Source organism: Ceratotherium simum, chromosome 5, assembly GCF_057802395.1.
Source record: "Ceratotherium simum simum isolate JZ-2026a chromosome 5, ASM5780239v1, whole genome shotgun sequence".
Lineage (NCBI taxonomy): Eukaryota > Metazoa > Chordata > Mammalia > Perissodactyla > Rhinocerotidae > Ceratotherium > Ceratotherium simum.
The window spans coordinates 72,217,729-72,245,049 of record NC_141904.1 but is presented as its reverse complement, the minus strand read 5'-3'; the positions used below and the strand labels follow the sequence as shown (position 1 = coordinate 72,245,049).

General features: G+C 44.8%; 1 protein-coding gene across 1 annotated transcript in view; it reads left to right on the top strand.

The window, feature by feature from the left end:
* The first annotated feature begins 17,435 nt into the window (after nucleotides 1-17,435).
* PDZRN3 (PDZ domain containing ring finger 3) overlaps nucleotides 17,436-27,321 on the top strand; it is a 235,348-nt gene continuing 225,462 nt past the window's right edge. The window contains 1 exon segment of the mRNA XM_087431351.1: nucleotides 17,436-18,455. Within this exon segment, the coding sequence (XP_087287477.1) occupies nucleotides 17,733-18,455 (723 nt within the window). The 5' untranslated portion in view covers nucleotides 17,436-17,732.

The window sequence follows — 27,321 nt, the reverse complement described above, 5'->3', positions numbered from 1 at the left end:
CAAGCTCCCAGGTGAGGCCAGTGCTGCTGCGAAAGGATCACACTTGGAGTAGCAAGGTTGTAAGCCAATTTGAGTCAGAATTTCTGTTCCTTACAGCCAAAAGCATCCCGAATGAAACATCTCACCTTTTATGTTATTTGAGTATCCCCCCCGAAAGTCCCATTCTTCTTCTTGTGTGTAGAAAAAATTAAATAACATTAACTTCTCCCATGATATATCTTTTGTTCATTGTCATGTATCACTTTTTCCAACAACAAGAGGTGGCCTTCTGTCTCTAAGTTAAAGCGTCTATTTCAAGAAGCTTTCTTCTATTTTTTCTTTGAATGTATTCTTTTTTTTTTTTTTTTGGTGAGGAAGATCAGCCCTGAGCTAACATCCGTGCTAATCCTCCTCTTTTTGCTGAGGAAGACCAGCCCTGAGCTAACATCTATTACCAATCCTCCTCCTTTTTTTTTTTTTCCCCAAAGCCCCACTAGATAGTTGTATGTCATAGTTGCACATCCTTCTAGTTGCTGTATGTGGGAGGCCGCCTCAGCATGGCCAGACAAGCGGTGCGTTAGTGCGTTTCCAGGATCCAAACCCGGGCCGCCAGTAGCAGAGCATGAGCACTTACCTACCCCAATGGCTAAGAATTCTATCAGAGTCAGGGGCCTGGGCCCTACTAGGAAACCTTTGAATGTGAGTACCTAAGGGGTAAGTTTACGAGACAAAGCTGACAGACCCATTTCTAAGCTTGGCAGGAACCGGTGTTGAGCTAGTGAAATATTTGTAGCTTTTAAAAATGGAGCCTGACGCAACATTTCTGCGTGGGCGTGACAGCTTGGAAACCGCCATTGGGGTAATGCGACTTAGCTGTACTCGCTCTGTTCTATTCAAAAACGCTAAATCAAACCCAGGTCCAGACTGCAGCTTGTGAGTGGCACACACAGAGTAGTTAGGCTCGTGTACTAGCTATTGTCTGTCTCTGTTCTGAGCCTGTCGTATAAAAGCATAAGGCCAGAACCACAGGGGGCTGTCACTGGGTGCCACATCTGCATTTTAATTCTGTGCACTTTCCCTTTCTCCACTAAAGCACCAAGTACAGAGCAGAGAGAAAAGCAGAAGAGTTTGTCTCCAATTGTCTGGGAATATACAACAGCAATAGCTTCAGCAAAGGTAGTTCTTTACCTTTATGCTTTCAGGGTTTGGCATATAAAATATGAATTCCCAAACTTTGAAAATGCAGTGGTTTAGGAATGGTAAGTAGGTTAGTTAATTTTAAGGTTGAAGGAGGTTTTTATGCTCATTTCCCAAGAAAACGACCTAATTTCTGTTTGGTGATATGCATGGAGGTGGAGGGTACAGGAGTAGGCAGAGGAGGGGAGCCTGGAGGTGAGGAGACGAGGCTGAGACTCCACAGCTCTGTGTAACCTTGCAGAAGTCCCTTAATTACTCTGGGTTTCAAACCACCTGGAAAATTCATGAAAGACAAGCCGGGCCAGAAAGCCAGACACTCATCTAAATAAAGTGTGACTGAAGAGAATGAGGAGAAACAATTCCAGGCCTAAGGAAAAAGATGTTAATAAATTTTTAAAAAAATAGATACTTCATTCTCTTGTTATTAATTTGACATAATTTAATGGTCAGAACAGCTTTCAGAGTTTGAAATATTATTGGCATTGTCTGCTGTCTTTTCACATTTTCTCTATCAAATAGCTGTCTTGCTTTATTTGAAGGCAAGCGGATAGAGTATAAACATGTTTGTTTTAAATAATAGCCACATCTAATAACTCATGGTTGAATTAATTTTGTCTCCAAATTATGGAGACGTCTATTTTGTGAAGCTGTGGTTCATTTTCCATTTACTCATGCTGTCTAGGGGCTTCTTTTTAGCTGGCTAGACCAGTAAGGGGAAATTTTTATTCCTTAAAGCCAAGAAAGAAGTTGAATTAGTTAGGATAGTCTGATGACCGTAAGAAAGAAGGCCTAAAAATTATGGTGGCATGATCACAATAAAAGTTCATTTCTTGTTCAGGCAGGTATCCTGAGGGAGTGTTGCTAAACAGCTTCACTAGCTTCCGCACAGTGATTCAGAGACCCCAGTTCCTTCTATCTCCAAGTTCAGTCATCCTTTAGTAGTTGGTGGCCTTGTGAATCCAGCTAACGGAAGAAGAGAAAGAACATGGAGGGGGCATGCCTGCCTCTTAAAAATGTTGGCTCTAAAGTGGCACAGATCACTTCTAGTCACACTCCATTAGTGGACATGAGTTACACAGTCACCTCAATGCAAGGAGCATCAAAAGTGTTCCTGGCTGGGCAGCCATGTCACCGCAGAATCGCCACACCATACATCGGGAGAATGGACTTGGAGCGGCCATTAGCTCCACCACAGAAATCTTCAGCCTTCCCACTGTGTAGAATCTGTGGGACCCCACTGTGTGGCATAGTGAGTTCAGGGTCTAGCATCAAACCCCCAGAAGTTTGAAATTCTGCTTGGTCTCACAGGTCTGCAGGAAGTCTTGAGCAAGTATGGACCTCGTTTTCCTCATCTGTGAAATGGGAGTAATAGTATCTACCACATTTGAGTTGTTGTGAGGATTAAATGAATTCGTATCTTTTTGCTAAGCTTTTGTCATAGAGTAAGTGGAAAGTAAATGACAGCTATTATTATTACTACCCAACTAAGGACAAAATTCCCAGATGCTTAGTCCTGCTCAGCTTGATAACTTAGTTTGAGAAACCTTGACACTTTGTTTTTATTCCTGTCTTCCTAGCCCATCCTCATTCTGATGTGACTTCACAATCTGTCTATGCCTTCTCCTTATTCCAAGGCTACCCTAAGCCATTATGTCCACCTTCCCTTCATGACTCTAAACAACTTTAGGAGAGAGAAGCAAGGCTGTGAACCTGGGCAAAGTGTCTCCAGCTTCTTTAAAATCTGACAGAGCTGAGCTCAGTGCTTTACACAGAAAAGTCACAGGGTAAAGATTTTTTGAGTAGGATACCAAGGTTCTGGGGATGTGTATGCAGGTGGTGTTTTTGTGTGCACACAGGCATGGGCACGAGCTTGCACGCACGTGGTCGGGGATACACGCAGGCACACAGTGAAGCTCTGTAGAAGTGCAAGTGTCAGGACATGAGGTTACTGCTCACCTCATGTGAATTAGAATTAGAAGGAGAAAGATGTTCTGTCCGTTACAATGTCTGCCAGGGGCTACTTCAGATGGTTAGGTCAAGGTAAAGTGATGAGGTCCCAAGTGGTCTGGTCAGCAGAGCACAATTATTCTCTGTCCCATGCACCAGTTGGTCACCTCAAGAAGGTCTGTGACCTGTCTCAGAGGTTCTAGGAAAGATAGGGTGAATGGATCATAGAAACAGCTAACATTCATCACATGCCTGCTGTGTGCAAGGTGCTGTGTTATTCAGTCCACACAATGTCTCCTTGAGGTAAGCATTAGTAGTTCCATTTAAAAGATGAGGAAACTAAGGCTGAGAGAGATTACACAATTGCTCACAGTCACCTAGCATCCTAATAACTGGTGGAACTATGTCTTGAACCCAGATCTGACTGCAAAATACATACTGTTGGTATGTTGGTAAAATATCTCTTGCAACCATTACACACACATGTGCACGTGCCCAGAGTAGGAAGAGGGCACCTTTATTACAAACGGTACATGGGTTCACTTGCAGAATGCTAAGGATCTTGAGAAAGAGTTTCTGGCTTTGAAGGCACAGAAGTCTAAAGAGAGGGATTGAGACAGAAGACAAAGTCTAATTAAGTGGAGAGAAAAATATGAACGAAGGAAGTAGACCACACACATCTCTCTTTACGGCCTTGTGCTAGGAAGCATCTAGACCTGGCTGAATGTTTACCCTCCTGGCTCGGATGGTGGGAGGGGCTGGAGAATGTAGGTGGCACATATTTATCTGCATGTGAATTTAAAATGTGATTGTAGGGCTTATTTTTAACTTCGCTTAAAAGAGGGTGGTGCAGGGTTAATAAATCATATCACATACAACTTAGCCCGAAAAGTATGGGGTTAAAACGCAAACAATTTCAAAACCACGGCCAAGTACAAATCCATATGTGCTCTGAAATACAAAAATGCACTGACCTTAGCAGATGTTTTGGCTGCTGCAGGAGGAAGCCAGGTCCCTTGGTTTATAGGAATTCTAGGGCTGAGAACTAAGGAAACCCCATTTCTCTCTGGCTGCTTCTCTCTCATTCTATAATCAGCAACATGAACCACTCCCGCCTGAAATCAGGACCATGGCAAGACTCTTGTTTGCCTCTTCTGCCATTACTAGTCTCTTGCTATCCCCTCAAAATTATGATGTCACATCAGTAAGCCAGTCAATAATCATGTATGGAGTGGCCTTAGGTGGGAGTATGAATGGTGAACAATATAGCAATAATCACAATATTCCTGCATAGCACAACTACAGGTGACTCTCAGAGCATTTGTTTAGTGGAAGGATCAGCGGAGGTTTCCCTGAGGAGGTGATGGCGGAGCTGACACATGACCCTTAAGTAGGAGATAACTAAGTGAGGAGGGGTAAGAGCATTCCTCCCAGAGGGAAAAGCTAGCAGGAGTCCCTAGTGGTGGAGGAGAGGCTCTGGCATGTTTAAGGAGAGAGAGAGGTTTAGCACAGCTGGTTAAGTTGCTCTCACACAGTAGTTCTCAACCAGGAGTGATTCTATCCACCAAGGGAGATCTGGCAATGTCTGAGACGTTTTAGTTGTCACAACTTAGGGGGTGAGTATTACTGGCATCTAGTGGCTAGATGCCAGAGATGCTGCTTAACATCCTACAATGCAGAGCACAGCCCCCTGAAACAAGGAATTGTCTGACCCAAAATGTCAATATTGCTGAGGTTGAGGAACTCTTCAGCAGAAGGCCGAAATATAGAGGCTTAAACAAGGTAGGTTTATTTTTTACATTTAACAACCCAAAGGGACTGATTTGGCTGATATGGCCAGCTCTATAGTGCCATGAACCCAGGCTCTTTCTATCTTGTTGCTCTGCATCCTCTAGGGCAGGGGTTGGCAAACTTTTCCATAAAGGACCAGATTGACAATACATTGGCTTTGTAGGTCATATGGTCTCTGTCACAGCTCTTCAAGTCTGATAGCATAGTGTGAAAGCAGCCACAGACAATGCCTAGGTGAATGGATGTGGCTGTGTTCTAACCAAACTTCATTTACATAAATGGGTGGTGGACTGGGTTTGTCCTGTGGGATATATTTTGGACCCCCACCTGGTTACATGTGCTTGGTCTGCATGCTAACCAGTAAGAGGGGAAGGCATGGATATGGAGGGCAGGCTTGTGTCCTTTTGAGGGGCAACATCACTTCTGTTCATGTCCTATAGTCCAGAACTCAGAAAGGCTGGAAAGGTAGTTCTTGGCTGGGCTGTTGTGAGCCCAGGAGAAACTCAGCTTTTTTTTTTTTAAACACAAAGGAGAATGGATATTGGGGGACAACTGGCAATGTCTTCAATAGCTGGAGTATAGAAGTAGGAGAGAAACACAAAACAAGGCTGGCAAGAGAGGCAGGATGAGATCATGCCCACTCTTAGAGGTGAAGCGAAGTGTAGGGTTACAGTTTTTCTCTTAAGAGAAATGGGAAGCTATTGAATGGTTTTAAGCAGCAGTGGTTCAGAACCATTTTTCCATTTTAAAAAGATCACTCTGGCAGCAATGTGGAAGTGGAAGGGGCATGCAGGGACGTGGGGAGACAACTTTGGAAAATATTGCCATCATCCAGGTAACAGAGGTGGCGGCTTGAATGAGGATGGGGGCAGAGACATGAAGCAAATGGATGGGAGAAAGATTTAGAGGGGAGAATCCATAGCACCCTACAGACTAAAGTCCCTTTTTAGGAATTGAGGAAAAGCAGCTTTATTATTAATAATTTTTAAAAAGCTAAGAGAAAACTCAATCACCATTGTCCGCATTGGGCATCTGATCCAGCCCCAGCTGGTCCTTGTCTGCTACCTTCCTTTTTTTCCTCCAGGACTTAAATGCCCATTGTTCTTCATCTTTTCTGGGGAACAGCCATCCTTGTTCTCCCAAGCATGAGACTGGGCTGAAGTGACTCAGGATGTGGACACAGAGTTCACAAGTCTCAAATGTAATAAGTGGGCAACCCCAGCGCTTGACATAAGCAAAGCATGTGTTTTGAGACTGACTGGCACCAAAGGAGACAAAAGCCTACAGTATAATTATGCCAAGCATATAATATGATGCCATCGGGTACTGTCTCCAATATGCCCTGCAGTGCAGTGCAAGCGCTTTGAACAGCAGAATGCTCCAGACCTGTGTGTCTGTGCCATTAGAAGCCTGAGAAAGCCACGGCACCCTCTCTTTTTTCAGTCAACAATGCTGTGGGCATTTATTGAGCAGCTACTGTATGCCAGGTACCGTGCTCAATCTTGGGGACATGATTGAGAAAGTGAATAAGACATGACTTTATGACTTCCTCAGTCAAATAGCTCTCCAGTTTCTGCCTCCGGTCCCTGTAAACAAAGGATAAACAACTGTTTCCCTCATTTGTTTAAAATGGGTTTCCAGGAATGAAGGCATCTTAACTGGCAATCTCAGTCATAGGGCTTCTGCAATGATACTTTGGTTTTTACACTTAGTATGGTGGACATATTTCACCTTGAAAGACAATGCCATCTAGTAATTCACATTCAGACAATTGACTGAATGACTATTGGCACTATTTTTTCTAAAGAGAGAGGACATCACATTCTTCATATCTTCATTTGTTTTTTGGGTTATCAAAATGGTTATAGTGATGAACCAGCTAATTCAACAGAATAATAAATAACTCCAAAAGAGAGATGATTAATATGTAGTTCTGATATAGCCTCTTCTTCCTCTAATTCCTTTCTGGTGAAGTTTGCCAGCAACTTGCTTTTCAGTATTGCTCCATCTACTGCTCCATAGCCACAGTCTGTTTACACATGCATTAGGATCCTTGAATTCCAGGGCTGTAGGGCAGAGAATCTGGGCCTCATTTGTAGGTGATAACTTCAGGAAGCATAGCAATGCCAGTCCACTAGAATGCTTACCCTCTTTACGGCCATTAATTCAGTCTTAATGTTATGCAGCGCAGTATGTGCCTGGCACTGTGCCAAGCACGTTATATGGGTGTCCTAATTTAAATGTTATCCCGTTTCATCTACATCAACTCTGTGAAGGAGGCACTAATAACACCTCCCTTTTACAGATAAGGAAACTGAGGTGAAAAGAGGGACTTGCAAAGGTTGTACAACCAATACATTTGGATCGGAATGTAGGTTTTTCTGACTCCCGAATTCATAATACTCCACTGTGCCCTTTGTTCAAAGTATTATCATTTATTGAGCATCTATTTATTATAAACTCTATATCACTCTGTCTCACTATGATGGTCTTAATGGGCTCAAGTTTAGTTGATTTTGTCTCTCCCTAAAGGCAATGTATTCATGTACGACAGGGGTCAGCAAACTAAGGCCTGTGGGCAAAATCCAGCTCATATGAAAACAAAGTTTTATTGAAACACAGCTGCAGCCATTGGTATACATATTATCTATGGCGGCTTTTGTGCTACAACATTTGAGTTGAATAATTGAGACAGAGACGACGTGGCCCGCAATGCTGAAAATATTTACTATCTGGTTCTTTACAGAAAAAGTTTGCCAAACCCCAATATAAAGCACAATCATATGTATTGTTTCTTTGATGAAATTCTTTCTAATGAATAGACTGGTGTTATTCAATGACATAGAGTCAGTGTAACTGTTAAATTTATTTGTACGTATTATTTGTTCAATAAATTTTTATCAACTGCCACAAAATAAAAAGTCAGAAGTCCATCTGGGGGGGATTTCTGCACAGAGAAAAACACGCACCATTCCCAATTCAAGTGTGAAATGTGGAACTTCTTTTGACTTTTTCCGAAAGGCACTCCTCAGGTTTTGCTACTGTCTGGAGTTGTGTGCAATTCTTAGACCATCACCCCCCCCGATTCCACTTACAAGCTGGGTAGTCCCCATTCTGGCTAGTCAGTTACTGCCCTTCTGGAAAAAACAAAACAAAATATATATTACAAAAGCTAGAAACACACTTTCACTTATCTCCTACAATTTAAAGAACCATCAGAAACTCTGTAGTTCTGGAATATAAAGAAAACCAGGATGAGCTCTCCAATTCCAGCTTTATCTTCATCGTTAAGCTTACAAAACCCACAGATAAATTATAAGTTACTGCAAGATTCCCACCAATGACAAACTGACTCATTGGCCTCCAAATCCTTTCATCTTTCTGGATTCCACTTCCAAGGCTCTTTATATTCTGTCAAGATGGAGTGTGCTATTTGCCAAAATTACAGAGTGTATGCCAGCATTGGGACATATTTTCCATTTTACCTGTGTAGAAAAATGTTACCATTGCCGAAGTTTTTTCCATGATTGCTTTTTGCCCCTGTAAAAAGAAGCTCATGGCCAGCTTTGTGAAATGCTTCATGTCTGTTCCTGTACAGTGACGAAAATAGAACGAAAGGTTAAAGTGACTTTTGTTTGTTAAAATATAACAAACGATTATCCTAGAAACACCATACTATTGTCGGACTATTTCCGTTAATGTTTTGTTTTAGCTTTTTCATTGCCAAGTGCTCGCTTGATCTGGGTACCAAAACCACAGTTTCAGGACAAGATTTCAAAGAACAGTGATGTCACATTTCTCTTGGTTGGCTGACATCTCAAAAATGTTTTGCCTGAAGCCCTCCCAGAAGAAAAGAAGATATTCTTTGGTTGTAGAAATGATAAAAAGAAAAGGCAAAAAAGAAACCCAAAACAATGGCAGGCCTCTTTTTGAATACAATCAAATGGTATTTAAATGAAAGCAATTATACATTGTAGAGGAGGGGGACACTCTGGAAATCACTAGTTTGAGAACCCCATCTCTGCATCATTTGGGCTCAGACTTCTGCCTGTTGATGCCGGTGCCAAAGTGATTTATATTTTGCTGTAAAGAGGCCCCCAGGGACGAAACATGGAGACCAGATCTGGCTATTGGAGGCCCTCTTTCGATCACAAGAGAAAGTGATATTATGCTGCAGGGTTTTGCTTGTCAAATCAATCAGCAATGGATGATACATGGAAGCAGTTTATAATATTCCAGCCCTGTGGAGTGGGCAGCATCAAGGTGTGAGCCATCACACTTGAAAACAGCAAGTCCTATCTTCCCCACCAGCCTAAAATACTACTACTTGGCACCTGAGTAAAGTCTTCAGGGGTTTCTACATATAAAAATTAGTTAATGAGCAATTATTACTGTATGTTAGGTAAGCATGGATTATTATTATCATAATTTTACAGACAGAGTAAATGAGAGTGAAGGAGAAGGTGCCAGGAGAAAAATTAAAATTAACGAGTTCCTGGATGATAGGCCTGAGCTGCAAGGATTTAAAGAGTTGCTTATTTTAAAGAACACACCAGAAAGTGAAACTTATGTATTGGAAAAGCAGATCTTCCAAATTAAAAATGTCCTATTTATTAATAAAATCGGTGCTGGGATTCTGTTATTTATGAATATTTCCTTTTATGATTCGATAATTTTATACTTTGCCATACATCTATGACGATCGAGCCGTCTTCTTTTTGATGTCGTTTGCATGCGATCCTAGGTTACACTCTTCAAATCGCATTCCTTGTTTTTTTCTTCTTAGGAGTAATCAAGGGTCTCAGGTTTTAGAAACCTGAAAAATGTGTTTGGACCAGTAAATATTTGGGTAAGCTACATAGCCAATCAACACGTTCAGTGAGTACCCACTGCGACTATCCACTGTCTTATGTCCTAGGGATTCAGCAGTGACCAATATGACAGGTATCTTTTAAATTTAAAAAATTTTAAATTCGACTTTAGAAACTGTACCTTCACGTGATTTAGCTGATGGAAGAGGGTCTCTTATAGCACAAAAGTCGTTTTGAATATATTTATTAAAAAGAGCGTTATAGTGTGTTGTTAACGTGAATCTGTTTTCCCTTCACAGATGATTGCTTCAAGTCAGGCTATAACTGATAATGGTTAGGGAAGGCTGATCAGTGTTTTTGAAATTCATTCCAAGACAACGGGTATACATATATTACATGTAATGCTTCTTTCCCCTTGAGGATTAGTGATGACTTCTGGAATAAGATGGTAGGGAGCATATATTTTTTCCCTTTCTGGCGTCTCTTTGGGAAACCATTCCCTCGCCAACCTTTCTTGTGGTCTGGGTGAAGTTGTCCCCAATCCTTTGTTCAGGAATGGGCAGATGACCTAAGGCAGGCCAAGAGTCATGCCTTGGTCATTTATTGGAACTATTAGGAAAAGAAAGCTCTTTCCGCTGGGGTTGATAAGCTTGTGAGATGCAAACCTGGCCCATAGGGCCTGTCTGTGTAACCATGTGGGGAGAGCCTGCCTGAGAAGGAAGCCAACTCAGAGGAAAGCAAAGCAGATTCTTAATGTGTTCTTGTGGACACCCGGATTCAGCCATGCCTGAAGCCATTTTTACCTTCTCGACTTTTCAATGATGTGGCCTAGTCTTTTTTTAATGCCTGAGTCACTTTGAATTGGGTGTCAGAAACTTGCAGGCAAAAAGAGTTCTAATGCAATTCAAATCAATAATTTTTAATAATAAAAGCTTTGGCATGAACAAGAAAATAAATCCCAGTGTTATAGATATAATTTTGAAAAAACAGCTTATGCATGTATATAGACACATGTATCAAACATCCATCATTCCCTTCTTCCTTATTAACAGAACCCTATTAATATTTTTGTGTTTTTATAATAGCTTTATTGAGATATAATTCACATACCATAAAACTCACCCTTTTCAAGTGTACAGCTCAGTCGCTTTTACTATATTCACAGTTATATAACCATCAGCATGATTAATTTTAGAACATTTTCATCACCTCAAAAAGAAATCCCATAGACATTAGCAGTCACTCCCCACTTCCCCCTCCCCCAGCTCCTGACAAGCTCTAATCTAATTTCTGTCTCTATGGATTCCATGTAAATGGAATCATACCATACGTGGCTTTCTGTGTTTGCTTTCTTTCACTTAGGATAATGTTTTCAATGTCAATCCATGTTACAGCATGAATCTGTACTTCATTCCTTTTTATGGTGAATGATCTTCTATTGCATGGATATACCACATTTCATTTACACGTTCATCAGTTGATGGATGTTTGGGTTGTTTACACTTTTTGGGTTATCATGTACACTCATGTACAAGTTTTTCTGTGGACATATGTTTTCAGTTCTCTTGGATATATACGTAGGAGTGGAGTTGCTGGGTCATACGGTTACTCAATGTTGAACATTCTGAGGAACTGCCAAACTGTCTTCCAAAGTGGCTGTCCCATTTTACAATCCCATCAGCAATGTATGATGGTTCAAATTTCTCCATATCCTTGCCAACCCTTGTTATTATCTGTCTTTTTGACATTAGCTGTTCTAGTGGGTATGAAGTGATATCTCATGGTAGAACACTTTAATATTCCAGGCAGCAATGCACCCCCATAAAAGGCTATATTTCACAAATCCTCTTCCTTGCATGTAGAGGCTGCTGTTGAGATATAAGAGAAAATAGTTGGATGGGCTTCCAGAAAAGCTGCTAAAAATGCTGACTGTGTTAGGGGCAGTAATTTTTGGCCTTCCCCTCCGTCCTCCATTTTTCTGGCTGGAATGGTTGGCTCTGCTGTGGACATCTTGGTCCGTGAAGTGAGCATAGAGGCCAGGCCCTACAGACAACAGAGCAGGAAGATAAAACAATCCTGAGTCCTTGATGACTTGGAAGCCACTACACCAGCCTTGGCCTGCCAACTATGGATCATATTTTTTGACTTAAGGGAGAAAGAAAGTTCTAGCTTGTTTATTCCATGGTTATTTGGATGTTCCATTATATTCAGCTAAACTTAATATTTTTTTCTCCTGCACGTATGTATGTCCAGGTGTGTATGTATGTGTACATACACACACACGTATGTATGCACATATAATGTACGTGTGCACACATACACATACAGATTGGCTAGATGCTCACCAAACCTAATTCTCCTTCCTGAGAACATAGTTAGACCACATTTCTAGACTCCCTTGCTATCAACGTGGCCCTGTGACTGAGTTATAGCCGGTAGAATGTGAATGAAAGTAATGAACGTCCTTCCCAGGCCTGGTCTGCAAGCACCTTTCATGGGCAACCTTCCATGCTTCTTCCCCTCCACTGACTGACTGGGGAGGATTCTGAAGAGACGACTTAAAGTAGGGCAGAGCCTTGAGATGGAAGGAGCCCGAGGCCCTGAATGACCATATGGATGTTTACACCAGGACAAGAGTCAGAAAAAAATTCTTCAGTATTAGGTCTAAGAATTTGGGGTTTTCTTACCCTAATTAAATTGCATAGACACACACAGTCATATTTATATAAAATCACTCAGTGAACAGCGTTAACACACATGTCCTGACACTTAGTCCAATCCGTTTTCTACTGTACTAGGTTGCAGGTGTACCTGGGTGTCCACAACTACAGTATGTTTCATCAGACATTTTTAGAAACTCATCTAGCTTCTTTGAGCTTTCATTTCCTCATCTGACAATGAGTCATCTGGACCGGATAAGATACTCAACACATTTGTTTTTGTATTAAGACTATTTGTGATTTCATCCAATTGGCAACCTTGGGACCCTGTAAGCTCTCTAAAGGTAAGAGATAGGTCCTGTGTCCTTTTTCATATTCTTATCTTCTATGTTCTCTAGATGATAATGGTTTAGTAAGTATTTGTGGAATAAAACAGAAGTTCTCTTCCAGCTCCAAATGTCTGCCATGTCATGAGTCTTTAGAATCATACTTGTCATACACATACATACGCATACTTTTTCTGTACAAGGCCTGCCAATTCACAACCAGATAGCAATCTAGCTGTTCCTATGGGAGTTGGTTGCTCAGAATTCAGAATAGATTTTATCAGAATAGGTTTTGATATTAGAACAATGTTCTAAATGATGACATGTACTCTAGATAGGCCACAGAAGCCTATTTAACCCATACTGGGATACAGATACCTAATGCTGGTAGCATCAACCTATGCTTAGCATTCTAGAAGCAGGAACTTACATGCAGCAGGGAGAGGGAGCAGTTATTTGCTGAACAGGTATTAAGTCTCTACTAAGTGTTAAACATGTGAGATGTAATGTGGACACGATGCCCCTAGTCTGGAATAGACGGTGGGGGAGAACTAGACCTTGATCAAGCTATGTGCCTCGGCTGCCCAAAACCCTTCAGCGCCATCTGCCACTCTTGAATCAGTTCAAACTCCTTACTATGTATGCCCTGCAAGCCCCTGGATGTCTGGATCCTGCCTACTCCTCTACCCTTATTCGATTCTATTCTCCCCCTTTCTCACCCTGTTTCAAGTTCTAGGCATGCTCAGTCTGACTTAAGTAAACCTAGCGCTTGACTCCCTCTGGACCACAGCACTTTCTGTTGCTTCTGCCTGGAATGTTCTCCTGCCGACTATTGCTGGCTTATTCTCACCTTTTAAGCAACAACTCATAATTCCTCTCATCAGACTTCCCTATTTGGAATGGGCTCCTCTAACTGCTCTCCAGCACATCTGCTGGTTTCATAGTCTTTATAGCAGTGCTTCTCAAACTTTAAGTGCACACAAATCGCTCAGGGATTGTGAGAATATGGATTCTAACTTGAGAGGTCCAGGGTAAAGCCTGAGATTGTGCATTTCCAACAAGCTCCCAGGTTATGCCTGTGCCTCTGGTCACACTTTGAGTAGCACAGCTTTGGAGAACTTATCCCATTACTATCTCACTATGGCCTCTGTTTATTGATACTTGCCTCTCCTCACCCTGGAACGAGGGCTCACTAAGTCAGCATTGCCCACCTGTTCACCCCTGTAGGCCCAGTGCCAGAACAGCACCTTCCTAGCTTATAGTAGCTACTAAATAAAAAATTATTGACTAAATTAAGACATTTCAAGTACAATGAATGTCACACAAGGGAACATACATGGTGCTGTGGAAGCCACTCCCATCAGGAAGGACAGGGAAGGAGGCCTCACCGATGTGTAGCACCAGACTTTGGCACAAGTTTGTAAGAAGCACTTTCCCAACTCTTGCTGTTCTCTGTCCAATGTCCTCACTGTGACAGCCCATCCTGACTCACCCAAGTCTTCCAAAGTCTCCAGGATCAAAACTTACCTATTCTTCTCCCTAGGCAAAGCCAAATGAATCTCCCAAGCCCCCAGAACGGCTGACACTGGCTGTGTTAGGAGGCAGACAATCTGACTGAGATGTTTCACACTTGTTTGTGGGTGACTGATATGCCTTACTACTCTCTGGTGGTACTTCCATTTGGTTAAAAAAAAAATGCTTATTAATCTAATTGTACGGTGCTATTTCAGCCAGTGGAGTACAAATATTTAAGCCTGGGAAGCCACCAAAAAAGGGAAAAAACCTTGACTTTTTTGCATTCTCTAGTACTGCACCCACAAATTACCTAAAGCCTAGGGGAAGCCTAGGGGACCCCTCCTGCATTAGGGGTTATGGAGGAGGCAGCATAACGCTCACAGAAGTGAAGAGTGAGGGTTCTGGAATCCTCTGTCTACATTCTTGACTGCCATTTTTGATAACTTACATAATCTCTGAAAACAGTAAAATGGGGATAACAACACATCTACCTCTTGATGTGCTGTGAAGATTAATGCAATAATGAAGGTCAAGTGGTGAGCACAATGCTTGGCACCGAGTACCACCTTAACAAATGAGTAGTTTGCTCTGAGACAGTTGAGTAAGTATCTAATTCATGTCAGAAACACCAGCTACTTTTCTCAGACGGTCTGCCATACCCAACAGTCACCTTCCTACGGTTTGTATTCATGTTTCTTAGCGTGGTGCCTCAACTCCTCACTGTAACACCCACTCTCATTGTGCTGCATTCACTCAGGTTCCACAGCCAGCAGAGGATGCGGGCTGCTAGCACTGCTCGACTTGAGCAATGAACCAAAGGTTGCCCTAAAGCAGGAGTTCTCAATTTAGGGCAATTTTCCCCCCAGGGGACATGGGCAAAGTCTGGTTGTCACAGCTAGGAGGTAGAGGTTGCCACTGGCATGTAGTGGGTAGTAACCAGAAAGGCTGCTAAACATCCTACAACACACAGGACAAGCCCCACAACAAAGAATTATTCGGCTGATAACATCAGTAATGCCAAGGTTGAGAAACCTTGCTCCGAACTTTTTTTTTTTTTTTAACCTTTCTGGTTCTCAGTTCCCCTGTCTATTAAAATAGACACTAAATAATATGCATAGTGTGACCACTCTGACATTCTAGGAGGGCTTTTTTTCCTGACCTTCAAGAATTTCCACACTAAAATTAGCCAACGAGGAGTGGCTCAGACAGACTTTCCTTTGCCTAGAGAGGCCGATCCACAGGAGGCTCTAGCTTCTCCCTGGCCTCAGCTCTAGCACTTCATCAACAACCTCTCAGGCTGCTGTGGGGGTGGGAGAGTGGGATGGGGGTGGGACAGCTCTTAAGAGAAGCATACACCCAAAGTAAGCACTAATTTCCCACTAATGGTGTATGACCAGCCTTCCCTGTTTTTCAAAACCAGTTTGGTTTGAAGATTATCACCCTGTTGACATTAGCCCACCCTGTGAAACTGACAAGCCCACACACCTTTGTTGAAAGAATTTGTTTCTTACCCATTATCTGAGAACCTGTGAGCAGCTTAATAAATATACTGATGGAGGGTTCCTGGCACATGCTTACCTGAACAGAGGCCAATTATATTCCACCCCACATATTATCAAAGAAATGCATTAATTGATTAAAGCAATTAAAAGAAATTCTCTACCACAAATAGACAACAAATGCCACCAACACTGACTAAAGAACACTGTCCAGTGACTTCAACAATGCACTGAAAAATCTCATCAGTGACAACCTTTTAAAAGGTCAGTTCAAAACAAGTAATCCTTATGGACATCAAGGCAATCTTTTCACTCCAATGAAGCAGTTAAATAGTGAAGGTCACCAGGTGTTAGCAGCTACATAAAGGAGAGAAGTAAAAGCAATTAGACAAAATGGATGCTGTAATCCCACTTTCCAGGCCCCAGAGCCACACTACACACACAGATCCAACTTTTCCATTTCACTATTCAGAAACTGGCAGCCGGGTCCAAATGAGAATTCCATAGCTTGATTTCTTTCTTACCAACGCTGACGGCATGTTTCTTAGCAAAGTCTACAGCCACAGCACAAAAAAAAAAGAAAAAAAAATCCATGAATTTATCACATAGGTTGGAATCCCAAAGAATTCTTTCAACACTCAGGAATGTTGCTGAAAACTACCCAGTCAGGCTCACTATACTGCTTGAAAAGCTACCCCAGAGGAGAAAAAAAAAGTCCAGATGTGTGGGTGGCCACCTTCCAATCAAGTGGAAATCCACCGACCGACCAGCAGCATCAGCATCACTGGCAAGCTCTTTCAACATGCAGATTCTCAGGCCCCGCCCCAGACCCACTGGATCAAAATCCGCATCCACGTTAAAATTTAAGAAACACTGCTCTACAGGAGCCTACAGGACAGTGCTTTTTGCCTTCTCCCAGGCTGAGTTTCCCCAATTGCAAAATGGAAACATAACAAAGTATACACATAGGGGAAAAAAAAAACGAAACAAAACTGAAGGAAAGCGGTTCACATGATTGTGGAGGATCATGGGGAACTTCTCCACAAGCTCTATACTTGTGCAGTTTTTAACACTGTACGACCAGCGGTACTCCTTTTGTAATGGGGGAAAGTAATTTTTAAATGGAGCTAACTCTCACAACATTGTACTGATGATTTTTAAAGGGACCGATTTAGAAGCACCCAGCACAACGCCTGCCCACTGCAGGGCAGACACTTCGGAGGTGTTAGGTGAAGTGGACCGAGCCTACAGGCCAGCCTCTCCCACCACGACAGCTGGCGAGCAGCTCTCGTCCCCGCAAATGCGCCCCGGTAGATTCGCCCTCCGGTCCTGGAAACCTCGGCGTGCCAAACTCGGGGGTCGCAGAACCTCCGGTCAGAACTGTAGTTGCAGGAGCGTCCCGCAGGCTCTGTAACTTTCTCTGGAACGAAATAAATAAATAACGACCGTAAGTGCTGAGATAGCGGGCCCCAACATATTTTTCGCCCTCCGCAATCAGCCACGAAAGAGGGAGTGGGGGAGGGGAGTAAAAAGTCGCGATCTGTCCCGGAAGGGGCTCCAGGGGAAGTCGTCTGGGCGAGAGCAGCAGCCTCAGCTCCAAACTCAGTGAGCTTTTCTCGGCTGGCGTTTCGTCTCCAGTAGCGAAAACTGCAAGAGAGCAGAAAGCAGGCCCCGGAGAGAAGCGCTCAGGCTGGCGTCCCGGGCGGGCCAGTCCGCTCGGCGAGCCTCTGGGTCTCCCCACCCTCCTCTGCCTCCCGGCCTCCTCCCTTTTGCAGGGGGCGGGCGGGAGGCAGCCGAGGCAGGATGTGTGTGCGCAGGCGCTCGCGCAAGTACGGCTGGAGGAGTCCTGTTCCTCGGGCATTTTCCGAGGAAGTCTGGAGCAATTAGGTTCAGTCCGGGGAGAGCGAGCGAGTGAGCGGGCGGCGCAGCCAGCCTATCCGGGCTGCCTCGCAGGGAGGGAGGGGGCGGCCGGCCGCCCGGCGGCGACCCCGGGCTCCGGCCGCCACCATGGGCTTCGAGCTGGACCGCTTCGACGGCGACGTGGACCCGGACCTGAAGTGCGCGCTGTGCCACAAGGTCCTGGAGGACCCGCTGACCACGCCGTGCGGCCACGTCTTCTGCGCCGGCTGCGTGCTGCCCTGGGTGGTGCAGGAGGGCAGCTGCCCGGCGCGCTGCCGCGGTCGCCTGTCGGCCAAGGAACTTAACCACGTCCTGCCGCTCAAGCGCCTCATCCTCAAGCTGGACATCAAGTGCGCGTACGCGGCGCGCGGCTGCGGCCGGGTGGTCAAGCTGCAACAGCTGCCAGAGCACCTCGAGCGCTGCGACTTCGCGCCCGCGCGCTGCCGCCACGCGGGCTGCGGCCAGGTGCTGCTGCGGCGCGACGTGGAGGCGCACATGCGCGACGCGTGCGACGCGCGGCCCGTGGGCCACTGCCAGGAGGGCTGCGGGCTGCCGCTGACGCACGGCGAGCAGCGCGCGGGCGGGCACTGCTGCGCGCGGGCCCTGCGGGCGCACAACAGCGCGCTGCAGGCCCGCTTGAGCGCGCTGCACAAGGCGCTCAAGAAGGAGGCGCTGCGCGCCGGCAAGCGCGAGAAGTCGCTCGTGGCGCAGTTGGCCGCCGCGCAGCTGGAGCTGCAGATGACCGCTCTTCGCTACCAAAAGAAGTTCACCGAGTACAGCGCGCGCCTCGACTCGCTCAGCCGCTGCGTGGCCGCGCCGCCAGGCGGCAAGGTAGGCGCCTGCCGCCCGCTCCGACCCCCTGCCAGGGCCCCTGGGTACCCAGGGCGCCTCCCGTTCCCTTGGGCACTGGGATGCCAGGAGTTTCTCAGCAGCATCCCTGTCTCCCTCTTCTTCCACTGCTCGCCACGAGCAGATCGCTGAATCGGTCTAAGTTTGGAAACGGTGGTTCCTACAGATTAGATGCACAGGGTGAGATATAGTTTCGGGGGTTCTGGAAAGACTGAAGGGAGCCCACAAGCAGCCTAAAGTAAGAATGAAGAGTGCGGCTTCAGGATCACAACTGTGTTCAAAGGCTTGGCTGCTCAGACCAGCTAGGTGATCTAGGGGGAAGTCGCGTAATCTCTCCTAAGGTGGGAAAACATGGTCCCTATACACGTGGCATACAGGATGAGCTCTTGACACTCAGGGTGAACTATATCCATGCATCCTCAGGAATTCCAGAAAGAATAGGAACCCACCTCTGGAATAGACTAAGAAATGTACTAGAAGAGAGGCCCCTGGAGTAAAAGCTGGATTCAGATGTGGGCTTTGCTGCCAACTAGCTGACTGACCTTGAGCAAGCTGCTTACCGTCTCTATAATTGGAAACTGCTCCCTAGAGATGTAACACATGGGGTAAAACACAGTCAGGCACCCTCTGAGTTGTTCATCTGGGGATTCCAGAAGGAATTAAAGGAACCGCCACCAAGTATAGAGTAATAATCGAGAGTGAGTTCTCTGGAGTTAGAACAGTTTTAGAATCTGGGCTTTTTGCTAACCAGCTGGGTGTCCTGGTGGCTTAACCTCCAGGTGCCTCAGTTTCCTTAAATGTAAAATAGGTTGTTGCCAGTCTTCAGAGAGAGGCTACGTAAAAAGGACCTGGCACTCTGCCTGGCAGAGAGTAAATGCCCAACAAGTGTTGCCTGCAATTATCTTTCACATCTTCTCCTGTGCCACCCCCTGGTCTTGGTCCTGGGTGTAATTATAACAGCCACCAGTAGTGAAGGCTTATTTTGCTCTAGGCTAAGCGCTTCTCACTGGTTTCCTTTTGAATCCAGTAAGGGAGGTGTGATACTTCTCATTTTGTTGATGAAGAAACAGGCTCAGTCAGGGCAGTCACATGTGGATCACAGCTCTGAGGAGCCCAAGCTGGATTCTGAACCCACATGTGCCCATCTCTCCAGGCCAAGCTCTTAACCACTAATTGTGTTGCCTCTTAGTGTAAGCACAGATACCATTTATTGAGTGTTAACTGTGTGCCGGCAACTGTGGCAAGCACTCTATATGCATTATCTATTTAATCCTTTCAGATGAGGAGGAGGGCTGGGAGAGGTCAGAGAACTTGTCCAAAGGCAAACAGTGACTCGGGACAGAGCGGGGATTCAGGTTCTACCTCAGAGTTCTCAACCTTGGGACGTATTGACATTTTGGGCCCTGTGATTCTTTGTTGTGGAGACTGTCCTGTGCCTCGTAGGATGTTTAGTAGCATCCCTGGCCTCTACCCACTAGATGCCAGTAGCATTCCTTCCCCCAAGTTGTGACAACCAAAAATGTCTCCAGATATTGTCCAGTGTTCTCTCGGGGGCAAAATAGGTTATTGTGGACCAGGGTTTCCATGATTGCAAAGGCCACATTTTCAACAACCGGGGAGGGGCATGGGCCATGTTGCTGCTACTCTGTGGTTGCCTGTTCCATATGGTGCAGCAGAGAAGAACATATTTGCCTGGGGGCCCCCAGGGGCCTGCATCTGCTTTGCCTCTCCTCGCCCTCTCCCAACCCCCCCTTCCCTACGTGCACACCAGGCCTGCAAGTTTTCTGACTCGCCCCTCCCCACCCCCACCCCCACCCCATCCTGGCCCCTGGCCTGTCTGTCAGCTGCAGCCTCAGCAGCTGGCTGGCTCTGGGCGGAGGGCAAATATTTACAGCTCCGCGGCTCACCGGACAGCATGTAGGCGTACAAAAGGCTGGCGTGAGCCTGTGAGTCACCAAAACAGAGGGCACAGCTTGGTCTTCAAGCAGGCGTCGGGTTTGGGGGCAGAGGAGATCCCGCGTGCCTCCTGTTTATCCTGTCATCTGGACTTCCTGCGTAGTTTTAAGTGACGCTTATTTATAAATAAGCCATTCACTCCCCTGAGTTTATACATCATTCATTGTTAAGCTAGTTTATTATTTCTTCTTGCCTTTATGTTTTCTTTCTGGAGTGTTTGGGTAAACTCTCTCAGAATCGAAAATATGATTCTTGAATCAAAACTGTGGATGTTTTCAAAGCTCTGTAGGGTGAGCGGGGAGGATAATCAAGGGTATTAAGCTTAGGGACAAAATGTTGCTTTTTGAGCTTACAGAGAAAATTTCCTTCTGGAGTTGGAGCCCTGCTTGGAACTTGTATGTACCTCAGTGCTTGCCTGAGGACAGCCAAGAATGGCCTGGCCTGAAAGCTGTGCTAGTTCCTTTTTCTGGCCTCAGACCCTGGCTGGCTTCAGCTGAGGCCTTAGGGAAGCTTGCTTCTCTTGCCCCGAAGTTAACCCTCAGTGGCCCTTGCAGAAAACTTTTGCTGTTCCTGCATCAGCCGGAAAAACCCCCTCCCACTGCGAGCTGTTTAAGAACTTGTTTATTTCATTGGGCTGACTCTCTACTCCCGCTGGGTGCTGTTTTTTTCCTTGCAAAAGGCAGAAGGATTTATATCGCTTGGAAACTCTCATGCACAACACTTTAATTTTTTTTATGAGTTCTAACGTTTACATCTCTGTTACAAGCTGAAGTAGATAAACACTCAGAAGATTTTTGATTCCAGCTCTTCAAGGCCTAGACCTTCTTCCACAAAATGATGTGGCATTATTGAAATTATCTTAGGTTTCAGATTTTTGACACCAGCCAAGCGTTTAGGATTTGTAAGAGCTGTACCTAGATAGGCATTGTTGCTCCTGTTGTAAAAGGTGAGCTTGGTCAGGGCTTCTCAAACCTTCACATGATCCGATTCACCTGGCAAGCCTGTTAAAACACAGATTCCTGACTCTTACCCCTAGAGATTCTGGTCCATTAGGGCTGGCGTGGTGCCTGAGATTTTGCATTTCTAACAAGCCCCCACATGATGCTGGTCCACCTATCACACTTTGAGTAGTTACTCAGCTAGACGAAGAGTTTAGGCTCAAGGACAGACATAGACAAACTTGTGCTGGTTTCCTCCATACAGTTATGGTTTTACTAGTCATTGTCTAAACATCCCTTCCTAAGCGTTCTAAGAAAGACCAGGGCAAAGTTCTAAAACCCAGACTGCCTAGCAGTTATGTGATAGGTAACCACGGCCTCAAAAGGCATCTTGAACCAACCTGAAGCCACATCTGGGCTGCAGCAGACTTGGTGATGCTACACTTGAGTAAGTTAAAGAGTTTTGCTCCCAGCCTCAGTTTCCCACACTGACTTACCCACCTGATTCTAAGAGCAAAAGCATTCCAGAGCAAAAACTTCTTTGGCTTTCTGCAAAAGGGAAAGTTCTGGGCATAACTTTCCTTGGAATTGTTGAGAAACTTGAGACTCATCCTTGATACCTTCTGCTCTTTTACCCCCACATTCAATCTATTGTTAAATCCTGTTGATTTTACCTCCTAAACACTTCTTGAATCTATTGACTGCTCCCCAGCACCATCAAGTGATCGCCTTGGTCCAAACCAGGGTTTCTCAACCTCAGCACTATTACCATTTTGGGTTGGGTAATTCTTGGTTGTGTTTGTGTGGGGAGCAGGCTGTTCTGGGCATTGTAGGATGTTTAGCAGCATCCCTGGCCTCTGCCTTCTAGATGCCAGTAGTGCTCCCCAAGTCAGGACAATCAGAGATATCTCAGGCACTGCCAGATGTCCCATGGGGGACAAAACCAGCCTTAGTCTCAATCACCATCGTCTCTCTCCTGGACCACAACTGTTGACTCTAAATATCGTCTTGCTTCCTTCAGTTTGTTCTTTACCTAGCACCTGGAATAATATCTTAGAAATGTAAATCTGCTGTCACTCTTCTTGTTAAACCCTGCTATGCCTTCCAGTGTCTCTTGATTGGCTATAAGATCCAGTGGGCTCTGTATCCTGCCGGCCTCCACCTGCCTGTATTCTTCTCCCCTTCATTCTCTTGTCCCATCTTCCCTGGTATCTGGCACTTCCTTGAATATGCCCCTTAGCTCTGTCCTGCCCCTGGGCCTTTGTACTTGCTCTTTTCTCTCCCTGGAACAGTCTTTCCAACTTACTCTTCACTAGATAACCTGCAGGTTTTCCAACTCTCTCCTCCTGCTCCCCGCCTGTCTGTCAACACTTAGGGTTTGCTCGTCACTAGATAACCTTTCTATCCTCATCCCAGCTCGAGCATCACTACTTCCACGCAGCCCTCTCGGACTTCACACGCTAGGTCTGGTGCCCTGAGACATTTACTTGGATGCTCCTCCTGCGTGTCATTTGTCATAGCTGTAACCAGATAATTGGAAGAGCTGTTTATTGTCTGTTTCCCTGGGAGGGACCATGTCTGTCCTCTTTAGGGCTGTGTCCCCAGCCCTAGATGGATTGCCATGTGCACTGTAAGCTCTTGATATGTATCCGTTCAGAGGATGAATTCACGATTGAAAGGGCTGTCATGTCAGCCGTCGAAACTTTTCAGATTGCTAACCAAGAGTGAGCTTGTATTTAAAAAGAATGAGTTTTTCCATGACCACTAAGTTAGCAAAATTGTTTCCAGGTTTTTGGGAGACATTCTTTTTGTTCCACTAGATCCACCCAGATCAAATTGTATAAAGCCCCAAATCCCAGAAACGATTTTGTCCATTTCAGAACTCCTGGAGATAAGTGAATCTAATAGACAATTGTATCAAAAGGTGTTCCAGATGTCCAAACGCTTTGAAATGTATCTATCAGAATGTTCACGATTCAGTGTATTTTCTGTTTCTGAAAAGCTTCAGCAAATAGCCATTCCATAGTGTATGTAACAGAACAGCCCAGTTCAGCTAAAAGAGTTGTGGGCTGTCACATCCATTTCATTTCAGTGATTTATTAAGAAAATTAGGATTTGCTTTATAAATATGTTACCCAGCTACACTGGATTAAGTGATCATAACTGAGGAATTTGAATTGGGAATTCTGTTGACATTTATGTATAAGTGGTTCTTTCTGCATTCAGAAATGATGCTTCTCTCTCGGTAAAAATATTTGATGAGAGAAAATCTGTTTATAAGGCAGTATGTGCTGGGCCATAGACCAAGGAGCTTAAAAGGAAAGAAAATAATATTTATTGAATTTTACTGGTGCCCTACACTTAGGGTGCTTTATCTATGTGCATAAGTTAGCATCTCTGTCTTCATTAGGTAGACCTCTTTCTTTGGTGAAAGGGGCAGATTATAAAACAGCTATGTAAAGGTCAGAATTTACTCAGATTCTAAGGGCAGAACTGAGATTTGAACCCAGCACCTGACTCCAAGCCCATACACTGTTACCAAAATGAGAAAGCCTTTTCTCCTGAGGCAGTGTCCCTTCTGAAGTCTCACACAGGCCTCCAAAGGACTGTTATATAGGTAAGCACTCTGTAAACTGGAGGTGTAGGTGCATCATTGATTTCATCTTCAGAAAGACCCTGTGAGGTAGGTACCCACACCCATGACCCTCCATATTACAGATGGAAAAACAGAGACTCACGAGGTTAAATAACCTCCCTGGTGTCCTCCTTTGGCTCATTTTCGCTGGTCTGATGGCTTCTGGTCCATGGCGATGAAGTGTGTTCATCACATGCCATAATTCCCGTTTTCATAGGTCTGCTGTAGAACACGTGGAGTATAAAACAAAACAGATCCTGGCTGTAAAAGAGATTTAGACAAAATAAATAAAAAGGAAACAGAGAGATGGTGTCCTACATGGAATAGGGGCTCCTCTCTTTAATTTTTAACCTAGTAATTTAAAGAGTAGTTGACGGTAGGAAGAAAATGAAATCCTTCCAAACGTATTTTCGAGTTGAGTTCCGGATTTCTCACACGCTGTGTCACAGCACTGTGATGGGTGTGACTGGATACAGAGGGGAACCTGAGTGGCTTTCACCCATGGGATCAATCAGACACCCGCTTGTGCCTTAGAGAACACACGTCTTACTGTTCTTTGCTCACCCACTCTTTGTAGCCGTGGGTTAGCCTCTGTCCCTCCTTCACTAATAGTGTTCTAATAAGCCTGTTCCAATGAGAAATGGAAGTGGTGTAACATAATGATTACTCTCGTAAAGAAAATAACTAACAGATGACCCGAGTCTCCATCTTGCTCACCCATTCCATAGGTATATTTACAGGGAACCTAGGGTCAGAGACACGGTGTGAGTGGGCCTTGCAGCAGCTCCCTCTTGGAAGACGGTGAGGTGATGAGCTCTTTCCCTGGCAGTGAGCGATGGGCGTGCAGAGATGAGTCCCGGGCAGAGAGGTCACCCCTGGAATTTTGCTGGAAGCTGTTTTCAGGTGCCCTGTGCCTTTGCTGCCCGTGGGTCAGGAGGGGGATGAAGGCTGTCCAGTTTGTGGCTCAGGGTTGGATGTGGGTCTTGTGCCAACGGGCAGGCTCCAGGGAACCCTGAATAGAGCTGGTGTGTGGTTAGTATCCAGACACTGGAATTGGTGATATCAGGGTTCTTGTGCTCCTTCTGCCTCGTTGTCAAGGGCTTCTGGGAGGGTCTTCTAACCTCCTTTAGGCCTTAATTGCCTCATCTCTAAAATGGGATAATAATATACCTGCTAATAAGGTTGGCGTTAGGATTAAGTGAGATAATGCACATAAAAGGCTCAGTAAGGTTTACCGAGCATTTATTGAACATTTATTGTCTGGTACCTATAGGTTTTTAGATCTTTTTCAAATAAGTCACTGAAGAAACATTAGAAATTTGAAGTGGTTTAATGGAGAAGAAGGAAAGAGATTTTTACTTGACAGGTCCCAGTTGTGAACCTCGTGCTGCCCCTGAGTAACCCGTTCTCTGGGTTTCTATCTTCTGAGTGTTTGTCAGTGGTGGAAACCGTGTGAAACAGGGTGTCTGGGTAGCAGCTCTGGGCTAAGATGTAAAGGAGGAGGGTAAAGCTCGTGGGTAAGATGCGAGTTATGTGGTTGTTATGTGTATTTATATTTGTTCCGCTGAAATTAACACAGCTAAGGAGAGGTCGGCCAGGCAGAGCTCCTGCCTTCCCACAAGTGAGAACTTAGGGTGTCACAGCTGGGTAGTCTTTGCTTTCTTTCTGATTTGGGAAAGAAAATGCTTCAGGTTGAGTAATTGGGTTTTTTTTTTTTTTTCTCGTGAGGAAGATCAGCCCTGAGCTAACATCCGTGCTAATCCTCCACTTTTTTGCTGAGGAAGACCGGCTCTGAGCTAACATCTGTTGCCAATCCTCCTCCTTTCTTTTTTTCCCCAAAGCCCCAGTAAATAGTCGTATGTCATAGTTGCACATCCTTCTAGTTGCTGTATGTGGGATGTGGCCTCAGCATGGCTGGAGAAGCGGTGCGTCAGTGCGCGCCTGGGATCCGAACCAGGGCTGCCAGCAATGGAGCGCGTGCACTTAACCGCTAAGCCATGGGGCCGGCCCAGTAATTGGGGTTTTAAATTTCAAAAACTGAAATCGCTTTGTAGTCATCAAGTGGAAATGTGAAAATGCTGTAGCAGGTTAAATAAGGTTTGTTGTTGTTTGTTTGTTGGTGAAGTGTTGCTTGTGGGTGCTCACTAGAAAAGCAGATGAGTTCATGATAAAAATCAGAGATGCAAACTTGAAATCAAACTTATGGGAACAGAGAAGTAGACATTTAGGGATTTCTCAGGTTATTTAAATATAGTAGAAGGCTAAAAACATATATATTTTTGGCCTGGGAAGTACTGTAAATCTTTACTTATTTCTCTTACACTATTTTTCAAAAATATTTTGTTTGGCTTATAGATGAGTATATACTATTCTGCGGCTGTTATGGCTCCAGAAAATCTATGTCTTTGTTCTTTTCTACCTGTTCCCTCATGGTTTTTGTCTCTTTTCATCCTCTCTATACCTATTTTGGTGACAGATACATGCCGCTAATACTTCTGTTGACTGTCTCATCCATTTTCAAGCGTCATCCCCATGATGACCTTCAGCTTGAACAGTTTTCTGTTCTTCCTCCAAGACTTTCTTTAGAACTGGAGGTTGAATTACAGGGAGGGGTTGGTCCAAGCTGCTTCAGCATCAGAAACATAGTTTGAACGACAAAGAGCACAAAAAACATCTTAGCGTAGGGAGGCAAGACGTCCCCATTTCTTTTGTATGGGAGTTTCTGGCAGCCAGCTCTGCCTCCTGGTCCCCCCAGCCCCTACCCTTGCACATTTTTGCGCTTTCTTGTCACTAGTCAACAGTCAGAGCTGTTGCGAAGCTGTGCGAGTCTCTGAGAGTTTCGCATAATCTGAGGCTGAGAGGTGTCATGTCAGCCCAGATACACAGACTAGTGGTCAGTCAATTACGGTTCTCGAAACCCGCTGGGCAGCTTTCCAGTCTAGCTCTTCTCAGCTGTGAGTCCCACCACAGCAGCAATCGGGGAACACCTGCTATTGGGCGGAAAGGAGTTTTTAGAAAGAATCCATATTGACAGTGGCATGGATGGACTCCGGCGGCAGCCACACCGATTTTGAGATGGCATGGGTCCAAGCTTCTGAGGCCAGATTGTTTGGAGGAGAACAGTGACAGAGTAATATTAAAAAGAAAAGAAGGTTTGCCCACAGAAGACAGTTTGCGTTCTTGGACACTTAAGAAGAAAAACAGTCACCATAAAGTGTCTTTTTGACAAAATGCATTTGATTTTGGCTTTTTCACTATGCCTTATTTTCCCCTCAAATTCTTGTTCAGTTAGATCTGGAGTTGGAAGCTGAGCAGATTA